Source organism: Hippopotamus amphibius, chromosome 13 (genome assembly GCF_030028045.1).
Source record: "Hippopotamus amphibius kiboko isolate mHipAmp2 chromosome 13, mHipAmp2.hap2, whole genome shotgun sequence".
Classification (NCBI taxonomy): domain Eukaryota; kingdom Metazoa; phylum Chordata; class Mammalia; order Artiodactyla; family Hippopotamidae; genus Hippopotamus; species Hippopotamus amphibius.
In genome coordinates, this window is record NC_080198.1 from 61,511,004 (window position 1) to 61,523,198 (window position 12,195).

General features: G+C 40.0%; 1 protein-coding gene across 2 annotated transcripts in view; it reads right to left on the reverse strand.

Annotated features, from left to right (window-relative positions):
• Positions 1-12,195, reverse strand: part of INTU (inturned planar cell polarity protein) — an 83,863-nt gene that overhangs the window by 50,601 nt on the left and 21,067 nt on the right. For both annotated transcript variants that reach the window (XM_057706144.1, XM_057706145.1), the window contains exon 3: positions 8,258-8,343. In XM_057706144.1, the coding sequence (XP_057562127.1) occupies positions 8,258-8,343 (86 nt within the window). The remainder of the gene's footprint in view (positions 1-8,257; positions 8,344-12,195) is intronic.

Below are 12,195 nucleotides of genomic sequence, written 5' to 3' on the forward strand. Positions count from 1 at the left end.
TTCTTCTTCTGGGATGCCTATAATTCGAATGTTGGTACACTTAATGTTATCACTGAGGTCTCTGAGACTGTCTTGTATTCTTTTTATTCTTTTTTCTTTTTCCTGCTCTGTGGCAGTTATTTCCCCCATTCTATCTTCCAACTCACTTATTCGTTCTTCTGCCTCAGTCATTCTGCTGGTTATAGCATCTAGAGTATTTTTAATTTCAGTTATTTTGTTATCCATTGCTGTTTGTTTTTCTGAGTTCTTATGAACTGTTTCTTGTACTTTCTCTATTTTGTTATCGAGATTTTGTATCATTTTTACTATCATTCCTCTAAATTCTTTTTCAAGCATTTTTCCTATTTCCTCCTCATTTATTTGGTCTTGTGGGGTTTTTCCTGCTCCTTTGTCTGCATGGTGTTTCTTTGTTTCCTCATGGTTGTCCAGACTTTTGGGGTTGCTTGTCCTGGCGATAGAGGTGTTTATAGAAGACTGTCCAAGCCTCAGACTAATGTCCAAGTATTGGATTAAATGAATATTAAGTCTAGGAAACACATACATGTATAAGACACACAATTACTGAATCCGTTAGGACATAAGGCTCTAGAAAGACCTGACAGAACCCCAGTGTGCTGTCAGATATTCAAAGAGATACCCAACAGAAATTGACAACTGAAACAGAACAAATCAGAGACAAAAGCAAAAGCAAACAAACAAACAAATAACACCTTACACCTACAAACATTAATCCAGGGAGATTTTGTAAGCTAGGATCAAATATAGAAAAGAGCCAGAGTACCACCAGAGAGAATGGAGATTCTCAGAATGTAATTAGACAACTGTACTAAGAACTAAGATAAAGACAAAAGCCTAATAGTAAATACCAAGGCAGTGCATCATCTGGAGAATAGAGCAAGGAGTCTGAGCAAACCGATAATGTTGCCTATAAGTATGTTAAGAAACGTAAAATGGCTGGAAGAAAGGGGAACAGAAGAGTGTAATGTGGTTGGAAATATGCAAATAAAAAGAAAGGAATAGAAATGTATAAAAGATAGGGATGAAAGGAAAGTATGAGAGATATATTGTCCATACTACCAAATACTTAGCTAGATATAGAAGTATATAAAAAGGCAAAAAAAAAAAAAAAAGAATAAAAAATATCATTAAAAAATTATGTTATAAAACTTGTAGATCCCTTAGGGCTAAGATCGTATTTAATAAAGAAAAAAAAAAAAAAAAAAAGAGAGACAGAAAAGGAAGAGAAAAAAAAAATCCAGAACTGATCCCTGAATGGACCAGTTCAATAGGTATTGATACTAATATTTCTGTTTCCTTAGCGTCTCAGCTGTAAGTGTCCTTCTGCTTGCCTTGGGTTTTTTTGCATTATTCTGTGACCAGCAGAGGTTCCTTTATTGTTCATCTGTAAGCGTCGGTGTGTGGGGAGGGAGAGGGTACAACAGTGGCTCCTTCTCCTGGGAGTGAGTGAGCAGTGGCGCACTGTTGTTTCAGTCGGGCTTGGAGGTGCCTGTTGCAGTGGGATGCCCGCGGCTCAGGCGTAAACAGAAAGTCTTAGAGTTGGGCCTCTCTCAGGTTTTTTTGTTGTTGTTGTTGTTGTTGTTGTTGTTGTTGTTGTTGTTGTTTTCTCTCTCGGCAGCCTCCCAGCTGCTGGCGTTGCAAGGGGTTTTAATCTAGCCCCGCCCAAGTGCCTGAGGGTGCTTGTTATCCCTGAGCGCCTTAGGTGGCCCTTGGGCGTCTCTCCACTGCCTGTTGCAGAGGCGCCGAAAGAGAGGGAGAGGCTACGCGCGCGGCTCCTCCCCGCTGCCCGTGAGCCTGCAGCCTCCAGCCGCCATCATGGCCGGGCACCTCTCAGGGACGGGCACTCCTCTCCGCGGACCTCCTCCCTCCTGTCCTCTCGGTCCGTCACCCTACCGGCAACACTGTTTCTCACCCTGAACCAGCTCTCCAGTTCCCACGCTCCCGCTCCCGGACCCTCCGTTCAGCCGCGGATCGATGTCTCGGTCTGGGAACGCTGAGCTGCGCTGTGGACCCTCCGTATGTTTTTCACTCCCTCCCGTCTGCCACAGCTCCGCCGCTTCACCCTCTTTGAGCCATCGTAGATGCCTCCCTACCGGCTATGTCGGGCTCCCCGCAGTCCTTTCTGGTGTCCGAGGTCGTCTGCTGGTGTTCAGCTGGTTCTCTGTGGGAATTATTGCGTCCTTCGGTGCATTCCCAATGCATCTGTGGAGAGGGATGCACTCCACGTCTCTCTACTTCGCTGCCATCTTTTCAACCCCCCAATTTTACTTTAGGCAGCACTGGCAACCCAAAATTTAAGACTGGTTTGCTATGCTTGGTGAAGAACAACATACCTGAAAACTAACTTTAATGCTGCACCTGGCAAATAACAGAACATCTTTTCTGTGGGGCAAGAACCTTTTTCCTTCACCATGAGAAAAACTCAAATACACACACCACAGAACCATCCATTAATATTCTTTAAGGAACTATTTTTAGCCACCATTATTCTGAGTTAAGTAAAGTTGGCTCCATAATGCAAAGGCAATTACACTTTAGCAAGACATTTTGAAAAGCTTACATGCTGGGTAGCTATAAATGTCAGGCAACCTGGCTGTCTTGATAAAATGACAAAAGGGTGAGACAGATAACCTAATTGAGGGTTAAGTGCTATTTTTTACAAGGGGTTGATATAATATATATAAAATATATAATATAATAATAATAGTAAGGATATTATGTGTTTTCTAGCAAAAAAACTTTTATTAAGAAACATCTAATATAAGATAGTTTATAGGAAGCTTCTCATAGAAAAGTTTTTTCTGTTGAGTTTGTATGGAACTTCTTATAAAAAGGGTTTTCTGTTGTTCCTCCATGGACATTAAACTGTGACAAGTTTCATCATTTCCTGTCTCCCTCCAAAGGTTTTCTTATTTGTGCAATTTTTCCATCCTTTCTTTCCTCCTTCCCACCTAGTTCATCCCTTCTTTCCTCCTTCCCGCCTAGTTCAGGGAGATGATGTGCCTTACCGCAGGTCCAAGGACATGCTCTCTATAATGCATCATTTCCAAAATCTTGCTTTGATTATACCCTCTCTCCGCTTCCACCTCCAATCCACCCCATGTAACAAGCTGTGTCTCATGAGCCTCCACCAAACAAACCAACTGACCCACTCTGCCCCTTAGCTACTATGCCATCCTCTTCACACACGGGGCTTGGGGAGGCTGTCAGAATCTGAAGCAGCTCCAGGGCCAGACCACACTCTCACTTCTGCCCCACGGTCTGCACTCTCTCTCTCTCACAACATCTTTGTTGCTCTCCACGTGTCTGATCCTTTCTCCTTTGTCTGGCAGATGCTCTGAATATCCCTTAGTCGAAATTCTGAAGGAACTGAGTCTATTTGGCTCAGCAAATTCTTTCTCTTTGATCTCCTCTTTTGGGAAATCTCGTGAGATTACTCAAGACAAAACTTGGAAGGGATCATGGACTCCACTCTCTCCTGCAGAATTACTGTCCTCTTTACTTCCCCCACACTTTAAATCTATTCTACTCCTTCTCCTCCACTCCACAGCCAAGACCTCTGCTCAGACCTTCACCCCCTCTCTTCTGGACTACTATAAAGCTGACCACTGGGACTGGTTTCCCAACTTCCAGTCCCATCCAGAGGGATAAATTCCTAAATGCAAATCTGATCACATCAGTCCTCATCTTTAAAATATTGACACAACTGGTTACTTCTGGTTCTAAGAATAAAAAAAGATTTACAAATACTTAAAAAAAATTGCCCATCTATTTCCTAATTTTTCCACAATATATAGGAGTACCACTTTTGTGTAACAACAGAATAATAAAAGTAAAAATATGCTACTCAAGTATCATCTCCTTTAAGAAGACTTTTTTCCCTCTCTTAGGCCTAAGAAGTACTTGATAGGTAAGAGTCTAAGACAATGTACTGCAGGCTGATCTCCCAAAAAAGGAGTTGGTTTCTTCCAAAGTTCCAGGAAACTCGGCTATGGCCCAATGCTTAACGCAATCAGTCCTGCTCAACTGCAATATTTGAATCCAAGTTTCCTGATCAAGCCAGGGGAGGCGATGGTATTCTACCTGCACAATTATGTGCTTGTTGAATAAATGGGTCCACAGAGCTGTGGCAACAGGTCAAGGTCCCAGAAGTCAATAGTTAGAAAAATACTTGCACCTTTGTTCTTGTCATTTTGAATTTCTAAAACATTTTTTTAAACACACAAATTTTTATTTAGAAAATTTTAAACCTACAGAAAGCTGCAAGAAGTGTACAATTACCCATATATTCCTCACAGTTTCAGCAATTTTTAACATTTTGCCATGTTTGCTTCCTCCCTGTCTTCTCCCTTGTCTTACTCCCCTCTCCTTCCATCCTCACCCTCTCTATCTACTTAAAAAAAAAAGGCTTTTTGCCCGAACTACTTGAGAATTATTTGCAGCTATTTTAATGTTTCATTGCTATGTACTTTAGCGTATATCTCCTAAGGATACACAACCAAATACAATTATGACACTGAAGAATTTTAATATTAAACACAATACTATTCTCTAATATAGGTCGTATTCAAATTCCCCCAAATGTCCCAATATAGCTGTTCCCAACTGCAATACAGCATCAATTAAGGATTAGTCACTGCATTCGGTTGTATATTAGTTCAGTCTGTCTTAGTCTAAAACAGTTCTCCAGCCTTTTTTTTCTTTCTTTTTTAAAAAAATTTATTTATTTATTTATTTATTTATTTATTTATTTATTTATTTATTTAGCTGTGTTGGGTCTTCATTGCTGCGTGCCGGCTTTCTGTACTTGCGGAGAGCAGAGGCTACTCTTCATTGCAGTGCACAAACTTCTTATTGCAGTGGCTTCTCTTGTTGTGAAGCACAGGCTCTAGGCACTTGAGTTTCATTAGTTGCGGTCATGGGCTCAGCAGTTGTGGCCCAAGGGCTCTAAAGCGCAGGCTCAGTAGTTGTGGCAAACGGGCTTAGCTGCTCCACAGCACGTGGGATCTTCCCAGGGCTCAAACCTGTGTCCCCTGCATTGGCAGATGGATTCCCAACCACTGCGCCACCAGGGAAGCCCCCTTTTTCCTTTCATGACATTAATATTATTGAAGAATCTAAGATAACTGTTTTGCAGAAGCTTAAAACCTGGCTTCAAAAGAAATGATTTGGGGTCTTTGTGCCTCACCCAGTATATAGGCTCTGCCTGTGGATTTCACCCTAGTATTCTGAATCTATTTATAACAGAACTTACTTAAAATTGAAACACAGAATCGTAGAGCTGGAGTGGGGCCCAGAGACTCATTCTCTCAAATCCCCTCTGATTACAGATGAGGAAACTGAAACCCAGAAGAGTTCAGAAACTTGCTCAGAGCGAGGTTTAAAATAGAGATCTGCCCTCCTTCTCCTCAGTGACCTTTCTATCACATTACACGCTTTCCCAGGGCATCTTCTGTTGGATAACAAGAAGCATTTCAGGCTACTTTTATACTCTAAGTTTAAAATGTTACTGTTGGTTATTTCCAAATTTAAATGTTAAGTCTCCTAAGGTATTCTTTATAAAATCAGCATTCCTCTCCTCTTTCTGCTTGAATAACTGTTTCAAATGCCATAGGCACAAACTAGGCAGAACAGCCTTTTCTGAAACAAGCCCACGGCAGTTAGTTCTGGCCCAGCAAGCACAAGGGAACGCAGACCCAAAGATCTACCCAGGCTGTGTGTGAAACGGGAGGCTCATGCCCTGGAGGCAGTTTCAGTTCCGGTTCTTTGAGTTATCAATTTTGCACCCTTGGACAGATCATTAACTTTCTTCTAGATTCTTTTTTCTCATGTATAAAATATGAACACAAATTATCAGATTCTTTACAGATTGTTATGGGGAAATAAGCGAAATTATCAAAGGGAATGTTATCAGCAAAGCACCGACACACTTGCTGGTACATACAAAGACTTGTTCCCTTCCCAATTCTCAAGTCGCATACAGTCAAAATCCCCTTGAAATTACAATAGGAAGGTGAGGCTGTGCTGGAGTACAACATACTCTCTCAACATGATCATTCCAACGTGCAACAGGTCTTCTTCCATCTTTAAAACAAATCGTTGCTTCCTCATTTTGGCAAGAGATGTAAGAATTGGCACTTAAGAGCCATGTTGTTAAAAATATACATATAAAAAATATAAACATATATATAAATATAAATACATATGTGTGTGTATATGTGTGTGTATGTACATATATAAATATATGTTTAAACACAGAACCACATTTAATGCAGTTGTAAAGACAAACTGGGCAGACAGCAGATACATAACTTCTATTTCACGCTTAATGAGTACATGGAAATGGTGGGTGAAGTTGGTCCAAAATATTTAAATCATTATTTCTTTCTCTTCTTTTTTCTGCCAAGTGTGCATATCTGAATTTGCAAATGTTAATTAAATATAAGTATAATGTGACTCCACTGGAAACATAATTCTTTTTTTTTTGAAGACAGAACAGATGTGGATGAACTCTGGCAGTATTGGCAGGACACCTGCAACTGACAGAGGCAAGACAGGAGGAGCCCTCACTCGGGGCTGATACACAGCCAGTTTACTTGGGTGATGCTGTTTTTGTCACTAACATACTGATTCTTCATTACTGACTTGCAAGTAGCTGCTGTCTGAGCCTCCTGAGGTGCTCTAGTACCTTGGCCCACCCTTGTTCCTCTCCTCATCTAGCAACTAAAGGGGATACCAGCACACTCTGCACTATGCCTGGTGTCTGCCTGATTGTTACTATTTCAAACAGCACCCTGTCTTCATCTCCATCTCTCCAGCCACTCCTAGGCATGGCTGGTCACTGGCTACCATAGTCATTCCAGCACTTTCATTTTGCATTTCCAAAGGTAATGCATGTGTGTGTGTGTACGCACATGTGTGTTAAGAAAAGGAAGTGAACATAACAGATATTTTATTTGTTAGAAAACAAGAAAGTTCATAATGGGTCCTATTATTCCAGAATCTCAAATCAGATGCAGATATGATTCCGATTTATCAGGCATTCTGTTCTTCATCCTGATCAACCTAAAAACTGCTTCATCCTCTCACTGCCTGATGGAGTCTCTAACCTGTCTAAGGCATGTCATCCTCCCTAGCCCTAGAAAGAGAGAAAGCCAATGCCTGATGCTAACAGGAGCACAACATTCTTTTTTTTTTATTTTTTTATTTTTTTTTGGGGGTACACCAAGTTCAATCATCTGTTTTTATACACATATCCCCGTATTTCCTCCCTTCCTTGACTCCCCCCACCTCGAGTCCCCCCCACCCTCCCCGCCCCAGTCCTCTAAGGCATCTTCCATCCTCGAGTTGGACTCCCTTTGTTATACAACAACTTCCCACTGGCTATCTATTTTACAGTTGGTAGTATATATATGTCTGTGCTACTCTCTCGCTTCGTCACAGCTTCCCCTTCACCCCCCGCCCCCTCCCAAACCTCGAGTTCTCCAGTCCATCTTCTGTATCTGCGACCTTGTTCTTGTCACTGAGTTCATCAGTACCATTTTTAGATTCCGTATATGTGAGTTAGCATACAATATTTGTCTTTCTCTTTCTGACTTACTTCACTCTGTATGACAGATTGTAGTTCTATCCACCTCATTACATATAGAGGAGCACAACATTCTTAAATAGGAGGCACAGCATTTCAAAAATACATCTAATGACCTAAAAATGTCATCTGTAATACAAAATGTCAATGCTTAGAGTATCAAAATAACTTATTATGAAAGAGATTTATTTTTACCTACAAGGAATGAAAGATAATTCATTAAGCAGCTAACTAAAAACTCAGGAATAAGACTAAACTAGACAACAACAAAAAGAAAAAATCAAGAAAATAGTGTAGTTTTTAAAATAAACAAAACCACAAGAAAACTTTATAGCAATCATGATTTTACTAAGTCAGAAAATTGAAAACTCCATGACTATTTTAAATGACTTTCCTAGGAATTGAATTTTCATCAGCATGTATGGGACTTATAATGGCAAGATGGTCATCATATATGTTTTTATTATTGTTCTTGTAGATATTTCTTTTTGGAACAATCTCTAAGAGCTAAAAATTTAAAAATATTCTAGTATGTAAGTATAACTCACCCATTATACATGACTATTTTCAGAATTTCATAAAAAGAAAACAGCACAAGATATACTTATTTCATGTAATTCATCAAAAAACACAGAAAAAGAATGTCCACACCTGCATAGGTCCAGGAATGCAAGACAGAACTCTCTCTATGTTCTCAGAGGTCACATCTACATCATTCACAGCAACAAGGACATCACCTGAAAATAGAATCACAATAAAAGACAGTTGTGTGAGTATCCAAAACTGAAAAAGATCTAGAATTGGAACATTAAAAAGCATCTATTCTGATCTTCAGAGTACAATGGAAAATGTGGTACAGACATTTAGGGACTTGTTCAAGGTTATAAAACTCATTAGTGTCAGAGCTAATCTCCCACCGTACTCTTTCTTAAACTATAATGTAGCCCAACATTGCACCATAACTAAATATGACTTATGAATATTTAAAGAGTCAAATATTCTCATTTTTGATACAATTGGGAGAATTATATAAACCCAAGGGACAAATGGAAAATTTGTAGCACAAACCAAGCATTGCACTTAACAAAACTGAATCTAACCACTTAGACCCACAGTAAAAAAAATTCAGCTGAAATTTTAATTAAATCCATGTGCTACATCATAACTCAATATGCTCGGTATTCAACGTTATTACTGATCTCTGCCTACAAATAGCTCTTTGTTTCAAAAACCCCCAACCACAATAAAATCTATAGCATGTTTCGGTAAAAATCTCCTTTTCCATGGCTTTTCTTTAAATGTTATGTTATCAAATCAGGTGGCTTTAATAAAATAAAGATCAGTGTTAAAATGGAAATTTACTTTCACAACATAAAGGTAATATCTAAACACCAGTGACCTATATTAATAGAAATACGTGCACCAAGGTTACTCTTCTCCTCATTCCTATCATTAGGCAATTGATTAAACCCATATTCATCCATTCATTAATTCATCCAGCAACTACTTATTGAGCACCTACTGTGTGCCAGGCGCTGTTCTGGGCACTACAGATAGAGAATTGAACAAAACAGACAAAAATCTCCTCTCACATGGAGCTTAATATTCTTTGGGGAAGACAGATAATATATATTGATACATGTATAGATAGACAGATTGTGCTGGTAGATAACTTTCCATTGGTCTCTCATGTTTTTGTATATCTTATGCGCCAAGGCACTGAAAGTCTTTGTTTTGGATTATCTTTTCAAGGTCGTTTGCACAACAAACAGCTTTGGACGAGATAGTGTCTCCCTCCAGAGCAAAGATACATTAAAATAAGGATAGTGTCTCCCTCAATCTCTTATTGTTAAATTGTTCTTTATAAAGGATTCATGTTCCCTAAGCTCAAAGTTCTTCTTTAATGCAACCCACTGTGTGTGTAGGTGTCATCTGGCCCTGTCATGATGCCCTGTGGGAATGAGGGTTGGGGAACAGGTGAAACTGCCATCACTCTAGCTACTGCTGTTCCTCCCCATCCCAACCCTCCCGTCATTCCTTGCTCTCCTTGGTACTCTATCATATGGGAAAGGGGTTAAATGCAGAGTGAGCAGGAGGAGTTTCTCAGGCCAGCCCCGTGAAAGCCTGCAATGACCTATACTAGGTTTAAATGCTCAAGAGACACTATTCAGTTGGAGGTTCCTCAGGTTTGGGCAGCAAGTCATATGATGGTCCACGATTGCAGCACTTTGAGCAATCTGGTAACTTTTCTTAAAAGCAACAATTTTGAAAAGTATAGAAATATCAAATCACTATGATCACTATGTTGTGAAACAGGAACTAACAAAGTGTTGTAGGTCAATTATACTTCCAAAAACAAACAAACAAAGTCATAGAAAAAGAAATCAGATTTATGGTTACCAGAGACAGGGGAGGAGGGAAGGGGAGAACTGGATTAAGTTGGTCAAAAGGTACAAACTTCCAGTTATAAGATAAATAAGTAGTAGGAATGTAATATATAACATACAACAGTAACACTGTTGTATGTTATATAAAAAAGGTGTTAAGAGTAAATCCTAAGAGTTTTCATCACAGGGAAAAAATTTTTTTTCTATTTCTTTAATTTTGTATCTACAGGAGATGATGGTCACTTAACTTATTGCAGTGATCATTCATGATGTGTGTAACTCAAATCATTAGGCTGTACACCTTAAACTCATACAGTGCTTTAGGTCAGTTATGTTTCAATCAAACTAGAAGGAAAGAAAAGCAAGAACTTGCCAATAAAATAAACTTTCAACTTCAGTTCAACTTGGAAAAACAAAAAAACAACAGTCTCCTAATTATTTTTAAATAAGAAATTAAACAAGTGTACTATATCAAGTTATTTATAGCTATAGTGATTTTAACAAGGAAGGAAGAAAGGAAAGAAGGGAGGGAGGGAAGAAGGAAGGAAGAAAGGGAGGGAGGGAGGAGAGAAAGAGAGAGAGAAAGAAGGAGAAAGAGGGCTTCCTAGGTGGCATAGTGGTTAAGAATCCGCCTGCCAATGCAGGGGACATCGTTTTGATTCCTGCTCCAGGAAGATCCCACATGCCACGGAGCAACTAAGCCTGTGTGCCACAACTATTGAGTCTGCGCTTTGGAGCCCGTGAGCCACAGATGCTGAGCCCATATGCCGCAACTACTGAAGCCCACGTGCCTAGAGCCCATGCTCCGCAACAAGAGAAGCCGCGGTAGTGAGGAGCCCGTGCACCACAACAGAGAATAGCCCCCATTCGCCGCAACTAGAGGGAGCCCGCGTGCAGCAACAAAGACACAACACAGCCAATTAATTAATTAATTAATTTAAAAAGTGAATCTTCACCCCTGTAGGGATGAAGTTTTTTTAAAAAAAAGAGAGAAAAAGAGAGAATGAAAGAGAGAGAGAAAGAAAAGAAAGAAAAAAAAGAAAAGGAGAAAAGGAAAGAAAGAAAAGGAAGAGAGAGAAAGAGAGAGAGAGAAAGAGAGAGGCGGGGGAAGATGAACACAATATAGGAGCACTTATGTAAAACAAAACCACTTCTGGACCACAGCAACCATGAGTTCTGTTGTTTGTAGATTATTCTATCCTCAGGACATCTAAACAGTGAAAAGATTTAAAACCTGCTCCTTTAAACTAAAACTCCATTGGATCATGTCCCAAATGACTTTTTCCCCCCTCCAAACCCTAATGAATACAGTTCTGTAGTTGAGTATTACAGGAAGTATCCTCTGAAAGCATCATGTCCAACAAACCTCTAAGACAAGAAGATGTATCATCACAAGAGATATGAAAATAAATTTTACTAGTATATACACAATATTTAGTAGAAAACTGTCTTTTTCTGTAAAAGAAGTGTTACATCCACTTCTCTTTTCCCAGATATCTGTTTTCCTCACGTTTTTCTGGGCACCTCTGTGAGGCGACTCAGAGATGGCAGGCTTCCTGGACATCACATCACTGCAGGGGGCAGCCTGCACTCCAGGAAAGTTCTTTCTCAACAAGCGCAAGGGAGTTATGCGTATGCACAGTCCCATTTCAAAGGCGGAAAGGAAATGAACTGCATCAATTGGTTTGAATTGTTAAATAAGAAATAGTCTGAGGATTACTGATGGGTAGAAATAAGAGGGAAGGGACTTTCTAGGTGGCGCAGTGGTAAAGAATCCACCTGCCAATGCAGGGGACACAGGTTCGAGCCCTGCCCTGGGAAGATTCCACATGCCACGGAGCAACTAAGCCTGTGCGCCACAACTATGGAGCCTGTGCTCTAGAGCCCGTGAGCCACAACTACTGAGCCCATGTGCCGCAACTACTGAAGCTCATGTGTCTAGGGCCTGTGCTCCACAACAAGAGAAGTCACTACAATGAGGAGCCTGCGCACCACAATGAAGAGTAGCCGCCGCTGGCAGCAACTAGAGAAAGCCCGTGTGCAGCAACGAAGACACAATGCAGCCAATAAATGAATAAAATAAATAAATAAATTTATAAAAAAAAAAAGAAATAAGAGGGAAAATTTATCAAGTTTATCAAGAGATACTTTCAAGAATCAAAACATAAAGAGGGGAGACCAGTTTATCAAAATGCTTAAATC